Genomic DNA, 21945 nt, shown 5'->3' on the forward strand with positions numbered 1-21945 from the left:
GCAATTCCTCTGCATAAGTACACATCACTTTTTCTATAAAGTATCAATGTGCAGGTTACAAATAAATTTAACTATACATAATAACACTTTCAGCATTGATTTGAAACCTTATTAAAATTCAAAAAATAAAATTCAGTTTTTAGTATAAAGCAAGCTCATACTATATAGCAATTATTATTGAAATATCAAGTTTTAAAAGATTTCATATAACAAATTTATTCATAGTCCAATAATTACTTATTATCATAGTGATACATTTAATTAAGTTGTAAATTAAGCCTTTCCATTGTTTGCCCTATCTAGTATTCCCCATCACTAAGATGCTTTTGGAAAAAATTATTTGGAAGGGTTAGCCTGATTATCTAAATGTTTATTCTAGCCAGCAGCTGAAAAGAGAATGATGAAAACCGTAAACTGCTTCTCTTTCTTCCTCTCGTGTCTCCTGATATCACTACAGTAGTGATATCAGTAAGTTACTCAGTGGTAAAGCCTACAGGAAATTTGGACCTTCTTTTTTCTTTTTTGAGACGGAATCTTGCTCTGGTGCCCAGGCTTGAGTGCAGTGGCATAACCTTGGCTCACCACAACCTCCATCTCCCAGGTTCAGGTGATTCTCCTGCCTCAGCCTCCCGAGAAGCTGGTACCACAGGCGCATGTCACCATGCCTGGCTAATTTTTGTATTTTTAGCAGAGATAGGGTTTCACTATGTTGAGCAGGTTGGTCTCAAACTCCTCATCTCCTGATCAGCTCACCTTGGCCTCCCAAAGTATGGACCTTCTTTTTTCTTAGGATTTCTTTCCCTAACTACTTAACAAATGTTATCCACCTATTTTTTAATATAACTGATTCTTTTTGGTATTCACCTAAATCCTACCAATAAAAGCCATGGCTGACTGCAGACAGGCAGAGAACTACCCAATTCTCCCCTCACATGCCACCCTATTACTTAAATCTGACTTCTGTGAAAACCTTCCATCTACTTAATTCCATCCTGTAATCTTACTCCCATTCAAACATTCCCCTCTGTTCCTCAACAAACAAAAACTGCCCTACATTTCAAATTACTGAACGTTTTCCTTGACTTCCTCCGATAATGGAAACGGTAGCTCTATTCCCTTCCCAAAGACAATGCTTCCCTTAAGCCTCAAACATAGGGGTTTTACTCTCTCCTACCTCATCCACCCCAAGTCAGGAGGTGAGAGTAGCACTTACAGTGCTGTGACATCATTCTGCTACTATCCTCAAATTTAAACTCCTGTTCCTTTGAGGAATATAACCAGTACCTTCCACAGCCAATCTCCTTTTCATATTATCCACTGGCCTCCTGGTGGTATTCACCTATTCCTGACTCTTTTACACCAAATCTTTCCAAAGTCATGTTAGAAAACATAGATGACATTTCCATACCTTTGACTTCTTAGATGAAGAATGTGTCAGAAAAAAAAAAAAAAAAGTCCCCTTAGATGAGCATCTAAAAATTATCTGGGAGGCTTTTAAAAGCTCATCATCCTGAAAATCTTCTAAAACTGTTATAATTGTTGCACAACTCTGTGACTATACTAAAAACCACTGAACTGTATCCTTTAAAAAGGGGTCACTGTAAGGTGTGTGAATTACATGTCAACAAAGGTAAAATAAGAAAACTAGTCACTTGTTATTTATGTGGCACAAAGACAGAAAAAGGAATTGAGAACAGTATATCTGGTCTCTCAGTTCCCTGAACATCTAACTTCAGCAATTTCTAATCCTACTTCATTTCACATATTCTATTCCTTTGCCATAATTTCTAAAATATCAACCTGTAAATATTCTTGTCTGAAATATAAAAATCACTCACTCAACGAATATTTACTAACAGCCTTTTATATTGCAAAGCACTAAGATAGGCCCTGGGTACATACTGACTTTGTAGACTTTATGAGAGTATATGAGAGGAAGAATACAGGTAACAAAATAGGCCATTGCAATTGTAATTACAGGGTAGATAGAGTAAAGAGTGCTGGCCGGGCGCAGTGGCTCAAGCCTGTAATCCCAGCACTTTGGGAGGCCGAGGCGGGTGGATCACAAGGTCAAGAGATCGAGACCATCTTGGTCAACATGGTGAAACCCCGTCTCTACTAAAAATACAAAAAAAACAGCTGGGCATGGTGGTGCGTGCCTGTAATCCCAGCTACTCAGGAGGCTGAGGCAGGAGAATTGCCTGAACCCAGGAGGCGGAGGTTGCGGTGAGCCGAGATCGCGCCATTGCACTCCAGCCTGGGTAACAAGAGCGAAACTCCGTCTCAAAAAAAAAAAAAAAAAAAGAGTGCTAAGAGAACATTAGGCGGAGAAATTAACTTACCACAATATTGAATGATTAGCAAAGCATTCCTGGAAGAAAGTCTTAAGATGAGAAAAAGTCTAAGGTAAGAAGCCAGGTAAGAAAGACAAGGGAGAACGTCCCAAGAAAGAACTGATTTGGAGAAATGAGAATGAAGGTGTATAGGATAGAGATGAAGCCACAGAATGAGGAGGCTCTTCAGGCGTATGATATAAAGAAAAAAGAAACAATGAAAAGGTTTAAAGTAAGTTAGAGCTGGGATCAGATTAAAGTATCACGCAAATTACAACGCCTTGTTATATTACCCAAGCAGGTCTCAAACTCCTGGCCTCAAGCAAGCCTCCTGCCTTGGTTTCCCAAAGTGCTAGGATTACAGGTGTGAGCCACCATGTCCCACTTGATTACTTAAAATTTTTTAGTACCACATATTTTAAAATGGCAACAAAGATGAATTTTTGATAATGCATTTAACTTTACATATTCAAAATGTCATTTTAACATGCAATAAAAAATATAAATGTGATCATATATATTCTCTGTTCATTCTAAGGTTACACATACCAGTGTGTATATTACACTCACACCAAATCTCAATTTTGACTAGTGGCTAGGTCTAAATGAAAGATTATGGTGAACAGTATTTAAGAGAAGTAGCAGTAGGGATAAAGTAGAATATACAAATACCTGAGGATGTTTAAGATTCATAGTGTTTGTCTATGAAGTACAGGAAAAAACAGTATTTAAGGGTTGCATTTCAAGGTCTCTGCCTCCATCAACTATTATTTCCAAGCTAAAGTAACTGGGGAGTGTGGGAGAAATATATTTGGGGCAGAAGATGGTATACTCGATTTTGGGCTCATTGAATTTGAGACATTTAGGTGGCAATGTTAAGTAGGAGTTGAGCTATATGAATATGAGGCTCTGCACAAGAACTGGGCTGAAGACATTGTTAAAAATAATGAGGATACAGATTGCAATTTCAGGAGACAGTATGAAGAAACTAAAGCAGAGCCTAGGATACCATGAGGAGCAAAAACATAAAGGCAGAAGAAATATGTCCAAGGAGACTGAGGAGCAGTCAGGCAAAAGGGTAACCAGCAGAGTATGGTAACCCAGATAACATGCAGCCCTCCCACTCCACTGCTCTCACAGTACTTGCTGATCACCCTTACCAAGACTACTATTCCCTTGACCTTTTGACATTCTTCCCACCATTTGCTCCTGTCTTTGATTCCCCTTTTGTACCACACCATATCTTATTTAAACCACTTTCCTGCCATAAACCAAGACCTCCTTGCTGCATTATTCTTTTCTTGCACCTGGCTTGGCAAAACTACAGCCCAGAATCCTACTAATTGTGTGCCTTCTCTATATTACACAGCTGAGCAAATTAGTATCACCACAAACTTGTGCAGTGATTATTAATTTGTACTCCTATTTGTGTACTGATACTAATAATACTTCATCTGGGTTCTACATATTATCTGAAAATCCAATATGGCACAACTGCACTCCAGCCTGGGCAATAGAGCAAGACTATACCTCAAAAAAAAAAAAGAAAAAGAAAAAAAAAAGAATAGAAAAAAGAAAAACAGCTATGAGTATGGAAAATGCTATATTCTAAGATTATCAAATGTATACTATTTGCTCTCCCTTTCCCAAACTTGAGACCCAAGCTCCCTCCAACAGGTTAAGAATTCCTGTCATAGCTTTTCCATCAATTTCCACCCATTATCCAACTGCTTCTCATCTTCTTTGTTGCTATTGTTGAAACAGAGACTCGCTCTGTCATCCAGGCTGGACTGCAGTGGTGTGATCTTGGCTCACTGCCACCTCCGTGTCCCAGGTTCCAGCAATCTCCTGTCTCAGCCTCCTAAGTAGCTGGGACTACCGATGCATGCCACACATCTGGCTAATTTTTGTATTTTTAGTAGAGATGGGGTTTCTCCGTACTGGTCAGGCTGGTCTTGAACAGCAGACCTCAGGTGATCCACCACCTTGGCCTCCCATAGTGCTGGATTACAGGTGTGAGCCACCACATTCAGCTCTCATATTCCTCATATTCTTAATCTCACTTATCATACAGCTTCTTTCCAACAACCTATAAACATGCTCTCCAATATTAAAGGATCCCTGAGCTTTTCCTGCTATCAATTTCTTTATGTTCCATTCCATTTCCTTCTCATCCAACCTTCTTAAAGAATAATCAACATTCAATTTTATCAGCAATTTATTCCTTAAACTCCTTCAACATGGGTTTTGACACATACCTCTATAATTACTTTAGCTAGTCAATTTAAATTGGCAAGTATAAGCTGCCAAATAAAATGAATATTTTTCAGATTTAATCTGAACTGACTTCTCAACAGCATTTATTCCATTAACAACTTCTTCCTTCAGGCCAGTTTCTTCACTCTTGAGACCATCATTATCCAGTACTCCTCCTACTTCTATGGCTACTCTCTTTACACCTCTTAATCTACTGCCATTTAAATCAATTCTCAGGATTCATCATCAGTAACATTTAAAAAATTATATAATTCCTTTTGAGAAACAACAAAAGCTATGAAACCATTCCCTTCAAAAAGTTAATTAAAATTATGGGCTAAACAAAAATATGTATTTCTTCTTGTGCCACAGATCTTTTAAAATGAAGTGAATATGTTTTTACAAATAAGCACAAAGAATAAACCTATAATAGTACTGAAAAAAGAAAATTAAGTCTTCAGGGGCAATTTTGAGAAATTCCTCAAGGTTAGAAATTTAAAAATAGAGAAACCAAGAGCACAGAAACCATATAGAAGAAAATGAAGTCAGGAGGTTCACAGTCACCAGCGTGTTCTATACATGGCTACTTGGATATACCAAGGTACTTCTAACTCAACATGTTTAACTAGAACTTAACATCTTCCCATAAACATATTTCTTTCATTTGTGGTTCCTTTTCTTGGTGTGGCAGCATTATCCACCTAGTCACTGAAGTCAAATCTCTGACATTCATCTTTGCTTTTACTACCTTCTCACATACATGCATTCTTCACATGTTCTACTGATGCAACTTTTTCAATATTCCTCAAAAATACCTGCTCTTTCCCTGGCCCCGTTATCATTACTTTAGTTCAAAGCAACATGTTCTGTTGCCTACTAGAGTATGGCAATGTCATCCAATTCAGTCTCCCTTGCTTTCATGCTTGGCACTAACCCCTGATGCGTCCATTTTCTACCATGCAGCCAAAAAGGCCTTTCTAAAATATCAATGAAATGATACTATTTGCCTGTTCAACGTTACACTGGTTCCCATATTACATGTATCACAAAAATCACTTCTTCCTCTTACATTCATGGCAGATATGAATAATTGATCATTACTAGACTGATCAAATGTCCATTTTGCCTAAGACAGGCACAATTTACACATGTTCTCATGAAATTATCAATGGAGCCCATTTCCCTTCCTGAAAGTATCCTATTATGGACAACAAATTACACAGCCACCCAAATCACAGCAATTTTCCACTAGCTTGAATTTGATTATGAGTCAGAATCTGCAACACAATTCTTCAGGAAGCCACTCATAACTGGTAAGAGTACAAGATTTTAAAAAATCTTATTTGCCATCCTTGAGATATAATACAACTTCCTTTGCATGGCATACAAGATCCTCTTTCCACCACCCATCTCTATCAGACTTTGTAGCCTCATTTTCTACCTTTTCCTTCTCATTGTTATACTCTAGTCATAATAACTTGCTTAAGGAATATACAAGGCTGCTTTGCACCTAAATGCGTATGCTCACGATATTCTTCCAAAGCAGAACACTGTTCTCTTTTTGTTGTTGTTTAAATCCTATGCCTACCTGGTCACGATGGTTCAGGCCTATAATCCCAGCTACTCAAGGGGCTGGGGTGGGAAGATCACTTGAGCCTGGAAGGTGGAGATCAGAATGGATAACACAGGAAAAACCCCATCTTAAGGAAGGAAAAAAATAGACCAAAACTCTTATTTCTCTTTTTTATTTAAAAAAAAAAACAAAAAACAAAAAACTTTATCTTAGAGATAGGGTCTTGCTCTGTTGCCCATGCTGGAGTACAGTGGCATGGTCATAGCTCACTGTAAACTTGAACACCGGGGCCCAAAGGATCCTCCAGCCTCAGCCTCCTGAGTAGCTTGGACTACAAGCATGTGCTACCCGACCTGGCTAATTTTTTAATTCTTTTGCAGAGACAGGATCTTGTTATGTTGCCAGGTTGGTCTCAAACTCCTGACCTCAAAAGATCCTCCCACCTCAGCCTCCCAAAGTTCTGGGATTAGAGGTGTGAACCACCAGGTCTAACCCCATTCCTCTTTTGAGAGAGAATTCAGGCATTGCAGGCATTTCCTCCTCTGATAAATCTGCCTTTACATCCCTTGGTTATCTTCCTCATCTTGGATTTTAAAGCTTAGTCCTATTAAGTCTTTTTTTTTTTTTTTTTTTTTTTTTTGAAACAGAGTCTTGCTCTGTCGCCAGGTGCCAGGCTGGAGTGCAGTGGCGTGATCTCAGCTCACTGCGATCTCTGGCTCCCGGGTTCAAGCAATTCTCCTGCCTCAGCCTCCTGAGTAGCTGGGACTACAGGCGCGCACCACCATGCCTAGCTAATTTTTGTATTTTTTTAGTAGAGACGGGGTTTCACCATGCTAGCCAGGATGGTCTCAATCTCTTGACCTCGTGATCTGCCCGCCTCGGCCTCCCAAAGTGCTGGGATTACAGGCGTGAGCCACCGCGTGCGGCCACAGTCCTATTAAGTCTTTTAACCACATTGTATTAAAGTTACTTTCTAAATACTGTTCTTCCCACCTTAAACTGCCTGATACGAAGCAGCTGTTCAATAAAGAGTTCTTGAGAATCACAAAATGGATGAGGGAATAAATTAATAAATAATTGTTCTGCTCATGCCTTCAGCACCTCATGAAAATTATATTACTCTATGTACTGTTCTACACAGCAGAGCAATTTACTTTCATAAATGTTAAATAGTAGAATAAATTTTCCTAATTCACAATCAAACCTCTGTACACCTTCTCCTCTACATGTCATTCTTTCACAGCAAAATTATTGCTTCATACAGTAAGGGAAATTTTCTAGGTATATCTGATATGTTTTACTCAATATTCTGTCAAACTCTGAAGAACAAAGACCCCCACCAAACAGTGTTTGTTTTAAACCAAGTGGAGATTGTGAATAGAATGAGAATACTGTAAATATGAAGAAAGTGTAGCAGATACTTGGTTAATTTCATTAAACCCTCCGGTATGATTTCCTGGCACTGATTTATCCACAAAAGTGCTACTGCAGGCTAGGCATGGTGGTGAACACCTATAATACTAAGCACTGTGGGAGGCTGAAGTAGGGGGGTGGTTTGAGTCCAGGAGTTCAAGACCAGCCTGGGCAATATCATGAGAACCTGTCTCTACAAAAAAAAACATTAAAAAAAAAAATCCAGCTGGGTGCGATGACATGTGCCTGTGGTCCCAGCTACTTGGGAGGCTGAGCTGGGATGAATGCTTGAGGCCAGGAGTTCAATATTCCAGTGAGTCTTAATTACACCACTGCACTCCAGCCTAGATGACAGAGTAAGACCCTGTCTCAAAAATTAAAAAGTGCTACTGTACTAATAGAATTAGAATTAGTCTAAGAGTTCCTCAAGATCAGAAGATATGTCATTCATTGTGAGGTTAGTACATGAATAAGATGGGGTCCAACAAATGTTTTCTGAATCTAGTTGCAAAATTTCAAATCAAGTTTAAATATATGCTATTCAATTAAGAGAAATCAGTTCCACATATAACAGATACAGTAACTGCCTCTTTAAAAAGCTCTAATAAAGGCAAATGTATCATCATTTTAATATTTTCTCTAAATTTGCAAAGCAGGTAACTAATACACTCTTATTCATAACCATGGATTAACATAAAAATTTAAGGCTCTTGGGGTATTAGTAAGGGCTGAGTAAGAAAGGGGTCCCCAAGGCCAGGTGTAGTGGCTCATGCCTGTAATCCCAGCACTTTTGCGAGACAAAGGTGGGTGGATCACCTAAGGTTAGGAGGTCGAGACCAGTCTGGCCAACACGGCAAAACTTCATCTCTACTAAAAATACAAAAATTAGCTGGGCATGGTGGCATACACCTATAGTCCCAGCTACTAGGGAGGCTGAGGCAGGAGAATCACTTGAACCCAGGAGGTGGAGGTTGCAGTGAGCCAAGACTGTAAGACTGTGCTCCAGCCTGGGCAACAAAGTGAGACCAGGAAAGGGACAGGGAAGGTGAAGGGGAAGGGGAAGAAAAGGGGAAGGGGGAAAGAGGTCCCCAGTTAAAAACTATGAAGAATTCTCATGCGTTTCTTTACTGTATGAATACCTTAAGGCTGTTAATATAATCCAGAATTAGGATGTAATATAGTTTCCAAAAAAATTTTGGCTGTGGAATTCATGAGTATCATATGAAACCACTGTATTCAACACTGGGAAAACAGAGCTTTAAATAAATTATTATAAAGTATTGCTCAACATCAAATAAGTATTAATTTTTTAATTAAAAAGATCAGCAAATTGTATATTATATTTTGTTTAAAAAAATTTACAAGGAACCCTTACTGTTGGTGGGAATGTAAATTAGTACAGCCATTATGGAAAGAGTATGGCGGTTCCTCAAAATATTAAAAATGGAACTATCATATGATCCAGTAATCTCACTACTAGATATATATCCAAAGGAAATAAAATCAGTATGTTGAAGAGATGTCTGCACTCCCATGTTCACTGCAGTAGAATTCACAATAGCAAGGCATGGAATCAGCCTAACCGTCCATCAATGGATGAACAGATAAAGAAAATGTAGTGTGTATACACCCATACATATACAACCACAATGGAATACTATTCAGCCTTAAAAAAGAAGGAAATCCTGTCACTTGCAACAACATGGATGAACCTAGAGGACATTATGTTAAGTGAAATTAGCAGGAACAAGAAAATAAATGTCACGTTTTCACTTATATGTGGAATCTAAAAAACAAACTCATAGAAACAGAGTAAAATGGTAGGTTCTGGGGCTGGCAGGGGTGGGCTACAGTATGGACCGGGATATATTGGTGAAAGGGTACAAAATTTTAGTTAGACAGAAGGAGTAAGTTCAAGAGCTCTAATGTACAACAGGGTGACTATAGTTAGTAACACTATGCTACAGTCTTGAAATTGCTGAGTAGATTTTTAAGTGTTCTCACTATATAATATGACAAGTGTATGAGATAATGCTATTAAAGTCAGCGAGTCTGAGTCTGACTTCCTAATCAATATTTTCACAGATTTAGGAGAAATTAGGCAAGTAGAATGGAATGTATTACTTATAAATCTGTAACTATTTTTTAAAAAGTATTTGCTTCTAAATATTGAGATTTTTCTTATATAAAATACATGTTTACATGTGTACCATTGTATAGCTGCTGTTAAATGACCCTATGTAAATCAAGAGTACAAAATTATATAACACAAATAGGAACTCCATTAACTTATAAAATCAGAATGCCCACCTGATTATCTGAGAGCCACATAGCTGTCAATTGCTGTAGCTTTGTAAAGCTAAAGGGCAAATTTTTTAATCTGTAGGAAAAAATACAAACAAAAATTAAACTTTAAAATGAGAAAATTTAAAATGAGGGCTCAATCTAATTGTTTTCTGAAAAATGCTATATAATTGCATATGAAAATAGGAGAAAAAAAAGAGAACAGTCCAATATACTTCTTTGTATAGGACGTAAGACAAAATATCCAGTTTTATAAGAATTAGTTTCAAAAATATAATTCTTCAATTGACTCAATTCACCTGGCAAGAAAATGGGTAAACAATAACCTTAAAAATCCGTTAAAAAATATGTTAATTGTCCCTGCCTTAGAAAAGGATAGATTAAGGAATGTCTCATAAAATTGCTTTGGTTTATTTGTATTTAGAGAGAACAAACTGTTAGAGGAAGCACTCTTGGTGAGTTTTTTATAAAAACTGCACTGTTCTCTATTTGTGAGCCAGCAGTTACATAATCTAGAAGACTATCATAAGATGATAATGAGTAAAAACAAAGTACAGTCGTTCCTCGGAATCCATGAGAGACTGGTTCCAGGATCTCCCTCAGATATCAAAATCTGCAGATGCTCAAATCCCTTAAATAAAATTGTATAATATCTGCATATAACCTATGCACATCTCCCCCCACCCCCGTATATTTTAAATCATTTCTAGGGTACTTATAATACCTATTAAAATATAAATGCTACGTAAATAGTTGGTATACTGTATCGTTTAGGGAATAACAATGTGAAAATTGGTACACATTCAGTACCAACACATTTTTTTTCCAAATATTTTTGATCTGAAGTTGTTTGAATCCACAGTTGCAGAACCCACAAATACAGAGGGTCAACTATAATATACTCATTAGAATACTAAATGAAAATATCCTATTTAACAGTCATCTATTTCAGCCTTGCTATCTTATGCCTAACGAGTCTTCCATGCCTATCTTTCAAGGTAATTTGCATAACCTACTGCTCTAGTTTGGGAGTAGGAATTAAAGGGTGAAACAGTGACTTAAGAAAGCAGTGGTTCTTTTAAATAAAACAGAGGTTAGGATATCATAACTAGTCAAAAAATTGAGTTTAAATTAAAGCTCTACCTTACAAGCTATGTGAGTTACCTTAAATCGGAGTCTTAAATCCCTCCTACATAAAACGGGAATACTATAATACTATTTCATAGAGGTGTTTTGAAGACTTCATAAGACACTACGAAAGCAAAAAGTAAAAACACTCTACAAATGCTGTTTAATCATCATTAATATCTTTACCTCAGGAAAAAGTATGGACTGTTTTTAACTTAAACATTGTTCCAGTTTACAACTGGAACTCAATCTAATGGTTTTCTGAAAAATGCTCTACATATTGGAAAAAAAGTTATGAAAAATACTCCATATTTATAAAAGAAATAATTAGATTTTCCCTTTTAAATTATTAATTTTCACATACATAGGAAAGCCATTTTAGAACCTCTTCTAAATTAACCTAAATATTATTCAGAAAATAATTTAATAATGATCCATTTGCTCTGCACCTTGGCTTTGTTGAAACCAAACCTCTGCCCAGGAAAATATTAGCAACATACTAGATACATTCTAAAGTTGTTTCGTTAAATAGCAATATTAAGGTGAAGACATGACTTTAGGAATAAAAAGAAACTGTAAGGAGAGAATAAAGGTTGTCTAGCTAAGTTAACTCAAAATGAACAGTAAAAACCATTGTATGATAAATTAAAATCAGATACAATTAGACCACTCTTTCTATTTAAAGAAAAAATTAAAAGATACAGCAAGTCCTCATTTAACATTATTGCTAGGTTCTTGGAAACTGCAACTTTTATCGAAACTGTGTATGACAGGTCCTCAAATAATGTCATTTTCTTATAACACTGATGAATGAAAGAAATTGGGTTTTATTATGTGTTGTTTCACTCAAAGTCACACTTTCCAAGAGCCTATCAATAACACTGAGGACTTACTATGTATATTTAAAGAGAAACAAGTGCTAGCTATTCTATCACATATCATATGAAACTTAACTTCATCTAACCAGTGTCTCCTATAAACCAACTGATGAATATAGTATTACAAACCTATTGTCACTTAAATTAATGACTTTTAATTTTTGCATATCACCCATTTCCTCTGGAAGTGTCTCAAGTTTATTGGAATGGAGAAACAGCACAGTTATATTTTTCCAGCTTCCAATCTGAAAGATAAATATAAAGTGAAGAAAAAAAAATTGGGCCTACAGGTTGATCAACATATAAAAAACATGATTTTTAAAAGTTATGAAAAATACTCCACATTTATAAAAGAAATAATTAGACTTTCCCTTTTTAATTATTAATTTTCATGTAAATAGGGAAGCATTTAAGAACCTCTTCTAAACTAACATAACTAATTCTTACTCAGAAAATAATAAACTATATAATTAGTTTATACATAATAATAAACTATATAATTATATAGTCTATATGTTATATAAACTATATATAATATAGTTTATTATATATGTTATATAAACTATGTATATAGTTTATATAACTATTATATAATAATATATGTTATATAAACTATGTATATAGTATGTATATAGTATATAGTATAAACTATGTAGTTTATATAACATAAATATATATATAATAAACTATATAACAATTCGGAATTCTTTTTAGAAAGAAATAAATGTAGTCACAATGGATAGCTAAATAATCAGAAAAAGATGAAAAGACAAAAATCCAAACTAATTTAAAATACATTACCTCAGGGGGCAACTGTTGTAAGTAATTATGATCAGCAGCAAAAGTTCTTAAGTTAGTAAGCTCCCCAATAGATGAAGGCAAAGCTTCAACTTCATTAAAACTACAATCCAGTTCTTCTACTGATATTAACCTTTAATTTAAAAAGGAAATATATATGATTTTTTAAAGGTTTCCTATATACAATCCAAAATTTCAGAACATAAAAACATTTGAACTTGATTTTGACAATCTAGTGAAACCATTTCACAAAGCTAAACTTCACCAATAATAAGTAGGTCTGACTACTGTAAACATACCCAACCTGTATACTAATTACTTAAATGTTTACAAAATCTTTAGGTGGGCCAAGCGAAGTGGCTCATGCCTGTAATCCCAGCACTTTGGGAGTCCGAAGCAGGTGGATCACGAGGTCAAGAGATAGAGACCATCCTGGCCAACATGGTGAAACCCCATTTCTACTAAAAGTACAAAAAATTAGCCAGGTGGTGGTGCGTGACTGTAGTCCCAGCTACACAGAAGGCTGAGGCAGGAGAACTGCCCGAAACCGGAAAACAGAAGTTACAAGTGACCGGGCATCACGGCCGCTGCACTCTTAAGCCCAGCAATAAAAGCAAGACTCTGTCTCAAAAAAAAAAAAAAAAAAAAGTTAGGTCATTTACGCAAATATCTGAAAATATATATGACATGGGGAAATGAAAGAAGAATCTTCGAGGGTGTGTAATACACAAAAAACTTACCCTCCTATAGAGTCTGGTAGATACATTAACTGGTTTTCATCTATTTTAAGAGTTGTTATATTCTTCAACAAACCTATTGAGAGAAGAAACAACATACAATTTTTTAGCTTAAAATATAAGCAAGTCCACCAAAAGTCAATGTGAGAATATTACATCTGACAAAAATTAGAAAGAACTTTCCTAACAAACTTATCTAAAAGAGATGCCACTCCCAATCCCAACATTCTATTCCCTCATCCTATACTTTCAATCTTCATTCACATCACCATTTAACATAGTTATACATTTGTTTATTAACTCCAACTAAAATATAAGCTTTACTGATAGTAGGAACTTTTAGTCTTCATTGCTCACTGCTGTAGCTCTGCTCCTAAAAACAACGGCATGGCACAGAAAAGACAGACACTATAAAATTGTTGAATTAATAGACTAAAGAAATGGCTGGGCACGGTGGTGCGCGCCTGTAGTTGCAGCTACGTGGAAGGCTGAGGCAGGGGAATCGCTTGTACCCGGGGGACGGAGGTTGCAGTGAGCTGAGATGGAGCCACTGCACTCCAGCCTGGGCGACAGAACGGTACTCCATCTAATGGTACTATGAAGGTAGTTCATTAACAGGTATGTAACAAATGATTCCATATATACCCAATACCAAAACAGTAAAATATCTTTTAAGTTTAAAAAGTGTTGATTAGAGTAGAATCGTAACAAACTTGTAAAAATGTAGTTTTAGCTACGACAACCATGTGACTTGAGAAATACATTAAAATATTTTTGGTTTTTATATTAAAACATCAAAATGATGTCAAGATTGAAGTTTTGGGTCCTTTCATCAAAATAATTTGATTCCACTGACATGTAACTGAACAAGCAACTACACAAATACAGACTCAATTATAGATATCTCATGATTTGTTCAACTGATCTGTTTTCTTATCTGAGTGTCTATAATGAAATAGAACTGAAAAAATTTACCAAAATAAAAGCTATAACAATAAAAGCTAACAGTTAAACCAAATTTGGATAAATTTATTTTAAAGAATTTAAATACATTAGTAATAAAAATGAAATTTTCTTATAGTAAATAAAAAACAGTAATGTCAACAAAGAAGTAACTTGTACAGCTGATCATACCAGGAAAAATTAAAATCTGTTCCTGTGGTAATGCAGTATACCTACCTCATAACAAGTGAAATTTGTGATTATGCTGAAGCCTTGAATTTACTTTAATAAAAATTACATGAATTTGAAAGCAATACAAACCAATAGTCTCAGGAAGCTGCTGAAGTGAATTGCTTGATAATAGGAGGTCTTGAAGGTTTTCACATGCTGAAATTCCTTCTTCAACCATTTCAATATTATTTTTAGAAACATCCAAATATGTAAGCTGTTTCAAACTACCAATAAACTATAAGTAAAAAATAAATAAATAAATAAATCTAATGACTTTAACATCAGTAATTTGTAAAAAGTTTAGGCAATAAATCTGATACCAAGTTTTAATTAAAAATTAAATGCTAATACAAGAAAGACGACTCCCAGACAGCTTTTTAAATGTCAATAGAAATGTATTCAGTAATAAAGCTAAGATCTCCTACTAACTGTAGCCTAGCAGAAGTGACAAATGACATATACTTTGGGAATTCCGCTGTCCATTTCCTCCTAAGGAGACCACATATACGGGGATTCTTGTGGTTCTTTATGGAAGTAAACAATTTGTCAGTTGTTAAACAACAGAAAGTTCATGGAAAATATACTAGTTTACCAATTTCTTGGGAAAACCAAATTGGGAAGTAAGTTCAACTGATACCACTGGAAAGGGCACACTCAACAGTATTAAAAGGAGATTTACAAATGTTTATTATGAGAATTCTTAGATTATAATCAAGAATGTGCTCATGGTAAAAAAATATAATTTGCTTCTGTTTAATAAAGAACAATCCTATTTCTTTTTATTAATTAAACGTAATTATAAAAGGTGCAATGCACAAAACTGCAAAGGAGAGCCAGAAATAAGTGATGCCATTTAAAATTTCATATACATACCCCTGGAATAAAAGTCAGTCTATTAGCATCCATCCAAAACTCTTTTAATCCACTTAGTTGCTCAAGTACTTCAGGCTGTTGGGATTGGGGTAGGGGACAGCAGTAATTCAATTAATTTACATGAATGTCTTTATCTGGCAAAAGAAGCCCTGGGAATTTCTAATAACCTTTAGTTTCAAATCATTAAATTAAAGAAGTAGGGGGAAGAAAAATAAGAAAGCAGAGCCAGGATGTGAGCCTTTCCATTGCATTATAATTACTATAGTAAAATTATTAATGGAGAAATCAAAGAGACAGTCCACAGAAGTAGATTACAAAAAAAAAAAAAAATTAAGCTTTGGATTACACAATAGGGTCAAGTATTTATATAATTAGTAAAGAAATAAAAAATAGGACCCACTGCTTAGAAGTATACAATAAAAACATACACTCATTATCAATAAGAAGTTAGTCTTTTAGAAAACAGAAAAATTACAAATGTTCCCTAGTGAAATTCATCAAGAGGGAGATAAAAGACAATATACATCCTAAATGTTCATAATCAGGGAAAGTTAAACAGACAAAGTCATAACCACATGATACAAATATACTGTAATTTAAACCTCTAGTAAAAACTTCTAATTACACGGTAGAAAATTCTTTATAAGACAGTGTTGAGGACATAAAAATTAATCCAAGTGTTGTGGTAGACCTTCATATCCTGGCAACATTTGCTCCTGGGCATTGTCCCTTCGAGGCTGCCCTCTTCAAAGTTATTTCTATCACCGCACAAAGCCATGTGCAATCAATGATCATGTGATGACACAGAGTATCATCACATCTAATGACCATAGTTAACAGTCCTACATAAAAGGAATGCCAATCAGATTTACTGTTAACATATAAATATAGATATGAATTCCAAATGTAACTTAAAAGAAATTTCCTTTTGTGCATTACTGTTATAATTCTACTGTAAGTTTTTAAAAGTGTACAATGTTGGAAGACCAAAATAGTGCAAAAATGAATGATGATTTTGAAAGCTTTTTGGATTCTTAAAATGAACAAATGAGATTTTTGAAATAGTTAATACCAAAACAGATTATAGAACAAATATTGAGAAAGGACATAATAGAAAAGTAATTTCAGAAGCACAGCATGTATTTTAGAGAATGAGGTACTACTCCAAACCACCATGTTCCTCCTCAAGTCTCAGCTGAAATTTATACTATTCATACAATACCCATAGAGCAATATTACAGCAAACAGTTCTGAGAAATTCCTATCCTTAAAACCATCATTTGTGAGCTACCACAATTTTAAACAATGAATTTGCAAACTAATTTAAAAGTTTAATAATAATGATACTCAGCTCAACGAATTCCTCTTCAAAAAAAAAAAAACTAGCTTCAAAAAAAAAAATCTTGGAAAACTCACTAAAGACAAAAAACTACTTACATACTGTTCCTTTCCTTTTAGATTCAGCCTCATAGTGCACTTGGCATACAAAGCACAAATAAAAAGGTTCTCATTACCACTTCAAAAATAACAGTTGTTTCACTCGATGATTTTCCCCTTAGCTATTAAGTAACATTATAGAGAAGTATCTTATTACTGAATAAATTCACAAGCAATACCCCATGGAGCTATCTCTGATTCAGAACTACTTTTACCTGCTGCATTCCAGACTGATGTTTCTCACTTTATAATCACTCAAATTTTCTGCTTCCTATGCTAAAAACTGTTTAGGTATCTCTTCCATGGACCGCTCACTGATTTTACATTTTATCCTCACTTTTGGTCAGAATTTTATCTGTCTGGTTAATTTTTCTATCTGTCTGGAAAGTTCTGGCTAAGAACTTTCATATCTTGTAATTAAAGAAAAAAAAGTAAACCTTTATCTAATTTTTAAGAGAAATACATTAATTTTCACATTTTGTTCTTGATCAAATATAAGAATTTAGGGAAAGTGAGACTGATGAGAACTTACCACTTCCGTGAATTCGTTACTTCCCAAATCCAGTCTTTCCAGCTGGGTCAGTCTATTCATGGTTCTATTCGTAATGGAGTAATAAAAAATTAACTACAAAAATACCAATTACATGGAAGCTTTCAAAACATAGTTTAAAACATTCTTATGGACTATGTAGTTATTTATGGGCTTTCACATGTTGACAAAATAATGTATATATTTCATATATGTAATATATGAATTATAGATATATTTTTTTGGACACAGAGTTTTGCTCTTGTTGCCCAGGGTGGAGTGCAATGGCGCAATCTCAGCTCACTGCAACCTCTAACGCCCAGGTTCAAGCGATTCTCCTGCCTCAGCTTCCCAAGTAGCTGGGATTACAGGAATGTACCACCAAACCCGGCTAATTTTTTTGCATTTTTAATAGAGACCGGGTTTTCCCCTGTTGGTCAGGCTGGTTTCAAACTCCTGACCTCAGATAATCCACCTGCCTTGGCCTCCCAAAGTGCTGGGATTATAGGGGTGAGCCACCATGCCCAGATATAAAAATATATCTTCTAAAAAATTTAAAAAGATTTCTAGATAAAATGAATTATCCACTATTATCTTATTTTGTCTTTTCATTGCTCTTTCCATTTATATTTTTAAGAAGCAACTGCAATAAATTTAAACCCACAGGCCAGAATATGAATAATGAGTTTCCACTTCTTCACATAATAAACTTTTTTGGCAGATGCATAGTAATTACTACCATAATTACAAAAATCCTTTTTCAAAACTTCTCATATATTTGTAAGACTTTAAGATAACTGTAACTCTGAAAATTTTCAAAATGCTAAGAACAGTACATGGTATATTACCCACCACATGTTGAAATTAAAGCCAGTACAATTCAAAATAAAGTTTTATATAAATCAAAATTAGTGGTTGACACTTATTTTAAATAAAAGCAATAATATACCATTCTTAACTTCCACCTTAACATCAATACTTCTGGGAAACTACAGAAACTTGAAAGACAGACAAACCAGTTTTGTAATGAAATAAACTATGTTGCACTTTTATCTTTTAATCTCTCCTTTAACAAAGGTACCATTGAAACTAATTCAAGCAAACATTTATGCTCTTAAGTTGCTATTTTTGTATAACCCCTATTATTTAATACATTGAGATGATACCAGTTACCCAGAGTAAGAAATTCTGTATTATGGATTTTGTAGGATATGACAAAATGAGAGCAAAATATAGTTATAATCACAATATCAGTATATAACATTAATATGTTGATACTTTGAAAATGAGTATCATTTAAAATCCACAGGCACTTTTGATTTATGGCACAAACAACACAGACTATTTCTATCTTCTCTGGAATTTTAACGAAAATTAGTAATAAGTAAAATAAAAGTTGTAACATTTCTCCAGTTTTTTAGTTAAAAAATATAACAAACACCATCATTGTAATGACACTGTTACTGGTCTACATTAGAAGAGAATTTTCCCTTTACATTTTGAATATGCCATTCTGTCATCACCCCTTCAATTCATCTTATAATGCCAATTTTTATAAAACTGCTTTCACTGAGACTTACTAAGTGCCTATTCTTAGGTACTATAATTCTACTTCCTTACTCACATCTTTCCCAGAAAACCTGTTAAGTTCTAGCTTCCTTCATAACAAGCAAAAGGTGTTTCCAGGATCTTTCTCCAGATGTATTAAATCACATGCTATGTTAGTAATTTCTTATATTCAAATAACTATACCAGGTAGAGATTTGCAAAAAGTAAAAAGGAGTGTGAGGAGGAAGGGAAGACTGAAATAACAAAACATATTGTTACATTTCTTGCTTCAATATTGTTATAATGACAAGGTAATAGAAAATTCACATGCAACTATTGAGCACATAATATCAATAGAGGTAATTTGTGAAAAATAAAGCATAACACTTTTAGAATAAGGTATAAAAATGAAAAGTAGTGCACTGAAAAAATTCAATTACACATGATGGCCTGGTAAAGTTAAATTTTAAGACAATTTTAGAAAAATGTGAGTGACACAGATATGTAATAAAAAAGAAAATATACTGTCATGCCAAAAAAGTGTCTCCACCTCAACTCTTTATAGTCAATGCTGACAACTTTGGCTGTACGCATACACTCAGCAATCTCAGAAATAAACTGCATCCCAGAATAAGATCTAGCTGCCTATCTCAAGGAGAAAACATATCCCTCAAATTTTCTCCCATCAGTTTCTAAAATTCATTTGTATTTAACTCATTTTACTTTCTCCTCTCCTCAAAGGCAAAGTAAAACATCTTTTGTGTACTTGCTACTGTGCCCTCTAGTATTCTTTAGGCAGCATTAAATTTCACTTAACTATGTATCTAAAACAACAGCTCTTTCCATGGCTCTAGTCTTTGATATAGTCACATACCCTAAATGCACATGACTTTGTAATATTTAAAACTGTATCCTCTTGTTTGTGAGGTCTCCAAAGTTATAATCAGGCAAAAGCAATTAGGAAAGAGAAAGAAATAAAGAGCATACAAATTGTTAAAGAAGAAGTCAAAATTAGCCTTGTTCGCAGATAACTTTTTTTTTTTTTGAGGTGGATTCTTGCTCTGTCACCCAGGTTGGAGTGCAGTGGTGCGATCTTGGCTCACTGCAACCTCCACCTCCCCGCCTCCAGCGATTCTCCTGCCTCAGGCCTCAGTCTCCCGAGTAGCTGAGATTACAGACATGCACCACCATGTTCAGCTACTTTTTTTGTATTTTTAGTAGAGACAGGGTTTCACCTTATTGGCCAGGCTGGTCTCAAACTCCTGACCTTGTGATCTGCCCAGCTCGGTCTTCCAAAGTGCTGGAATTACAGGCATGAGCCAACACACCCAGCCAACATGATCTTATAGCTAGAAAAATCTAAGGACTCCATCAAAAAAACTGTTAGAACTGATAAATTAAGTAGAGTTGCAGGATACAAAATCAACATATGAAAATCAGGAGGATTTACACATGCCAACAGCAAACAATCTGAAAAAGAAATCAAGCAAGCATTCCCATTTATAGTAGTTACAAAAAAATATAAAATACCTAAGAATCAATCCAAAGGTGTGAAAGATCTATATGAGGAAAACTAAAACTGATGTAAGAAATTAAAGAAGACACAAAAAGTGGAAAGCTACTCCATGCTCATGGATTATAAGAATTAAAACAATACTACCCAAAGCAACGTACAGATTCAGTGTCATCCCTATCAAACACTAATGACATTTGAAGTATTTTTAAAATCCTAAAATGTATACAGAACCACAGAAGATTTCAAATAACCAAAGTGACACTGAGCAAAAAGAACAAAGTTGAAGGCATCACACTACTGGACTTCAAAATGTACTACAAAGCCACAGTAACCAAACCAGCACAGTACACAGGCATAGAGACCAATGGATCATTTGTCCAGAAATAAATCCATGCATTTATAGCCAACTTATCCTAGAAAAGGTGCCAAGACGATAAAATGGGGAAAAGATAGTTTCTTTAATAACTGATGCTGGGAAACTGGGTAACTATATGCAGAAAAATGAAACTAGATCTCTATCTGTCACCATATATACAAATTAATCAAAATGGATCAAAGACTTAAAACTAAAACCTATAACTATGAAACTACCAGAATAAAACACTGGAGAATGTTAATTCCCAATATCAAGATCAAGCATACTGGTTTAGGCAAAGATTTTTTATGTAAGACCTCAAAAGCACAGGCAACCAAAGCAACAAAAATAGACAAAAGGGATATTACAGCAAGCTAAAAGTGCCCAGCAATGGAAACAATCAACAAAATGAACAACCCAAAGAATGGAAGAAATATCTGCAAAATATCAATCTGACAAAGGATTAATAATCAGAATATATAAGAAGCTTTAACAAATTAATAGCAAAAAAAATGTGCCGAAGATCTAAATAGACATTTCTCAAAAGACATAGAAATGGCAAACAGGTATATGAAAAAATGTTCATCACTAATCAGAGAAAACTACAATAAGATAGCATATCAAAAAAAAAAGGCAATAACAGATGCTGGCAAGGATGTGAACAAAAAAGAATCTGTGAACAATTGGTGGGAACGTAAATTAGTAGAGCCACTATGGAGAACAATATAGAAATTTAAAAAAAAACAAAAAACTGAAAATAAAACAATCATACAATCCAGCAGTTCCACTACCGGGCATATATACAAAAGACAGGAAATCAGTACATTGAAGGGTTATCTGAACTCCCATGTCTATGGCAGCACCATTCATAACAGCCGAAATATGGAATCCATTAAACCATCAACAAATAAATGGATAAAGAAAATACATATACAGAATGGAACATTATTCAGCCACAAAAGAGGCTACCTGCAGTAACATGGGTTGATCAGGAGGCTATTACATTAAATGAAATAAGCCAAGCACAGAGAGACAAATATTGCATGTACTCACTCATACATGTGAGCTAAAAAATGTAGATCCCGGCCGGGCGC

General features: G+C 34.9%; 1 protein-coding gene across 6 annotated transcripts in view; it reads right to left on the bottom strand.

Moving 5' to 3' along the window:
• The window catches only part of ERBIN (erbb2 interacting protein), a 141343-nt gene that overhangs the window by 35806 nt on the left and 83592 nt on the right, over nt 1-21945 (bottom strand). For all 6 annotated transcript variants that reach the window (XM_074385336.1, XM_039467565.2, XM_039467551.2 and 3 more), the window contains 7 exons: nt 17436-17499; nt 15467-15541; nt 14684-14828; nt 13424-13496; nt 12687-12816; nt 12015-12130; nt 9886-9955 (listed from right to left, as the gene is read on the bottom strand). In XM_074385336.1, coding sequence (XP_074241437.1) covers nt 9886-9955; nt 12015-12130; nt 12687-12816; nt 13424-13496; nt 14684-14828; nt 15467-15541; nt 17436-17499 — 673 coding nt within the window. The remainder of the gene's footprint in view (nt 1-9885; nt 9956-12014; nt 12131-12686; nt 12817-13423; nt 13497-14683; nt 14829-15466; nt 15542-17435; nt 17500-21945) is intronic.

This window comes from Saimiri boliviensis, chromosome 1 (genome assembly GCF_048565385.1).
Source record: "Saimiri boliviensis isolate mSaiBol1 chromosome 1, mSaiBol1.pri, whole genome shotgun sequence".
Classification (NCBI taxonomy): Eukaryota; Metazoa; Chordata; class Mammalia; order Primates; family Cebidae; genus Saimiri; species Saimiri boliviensis.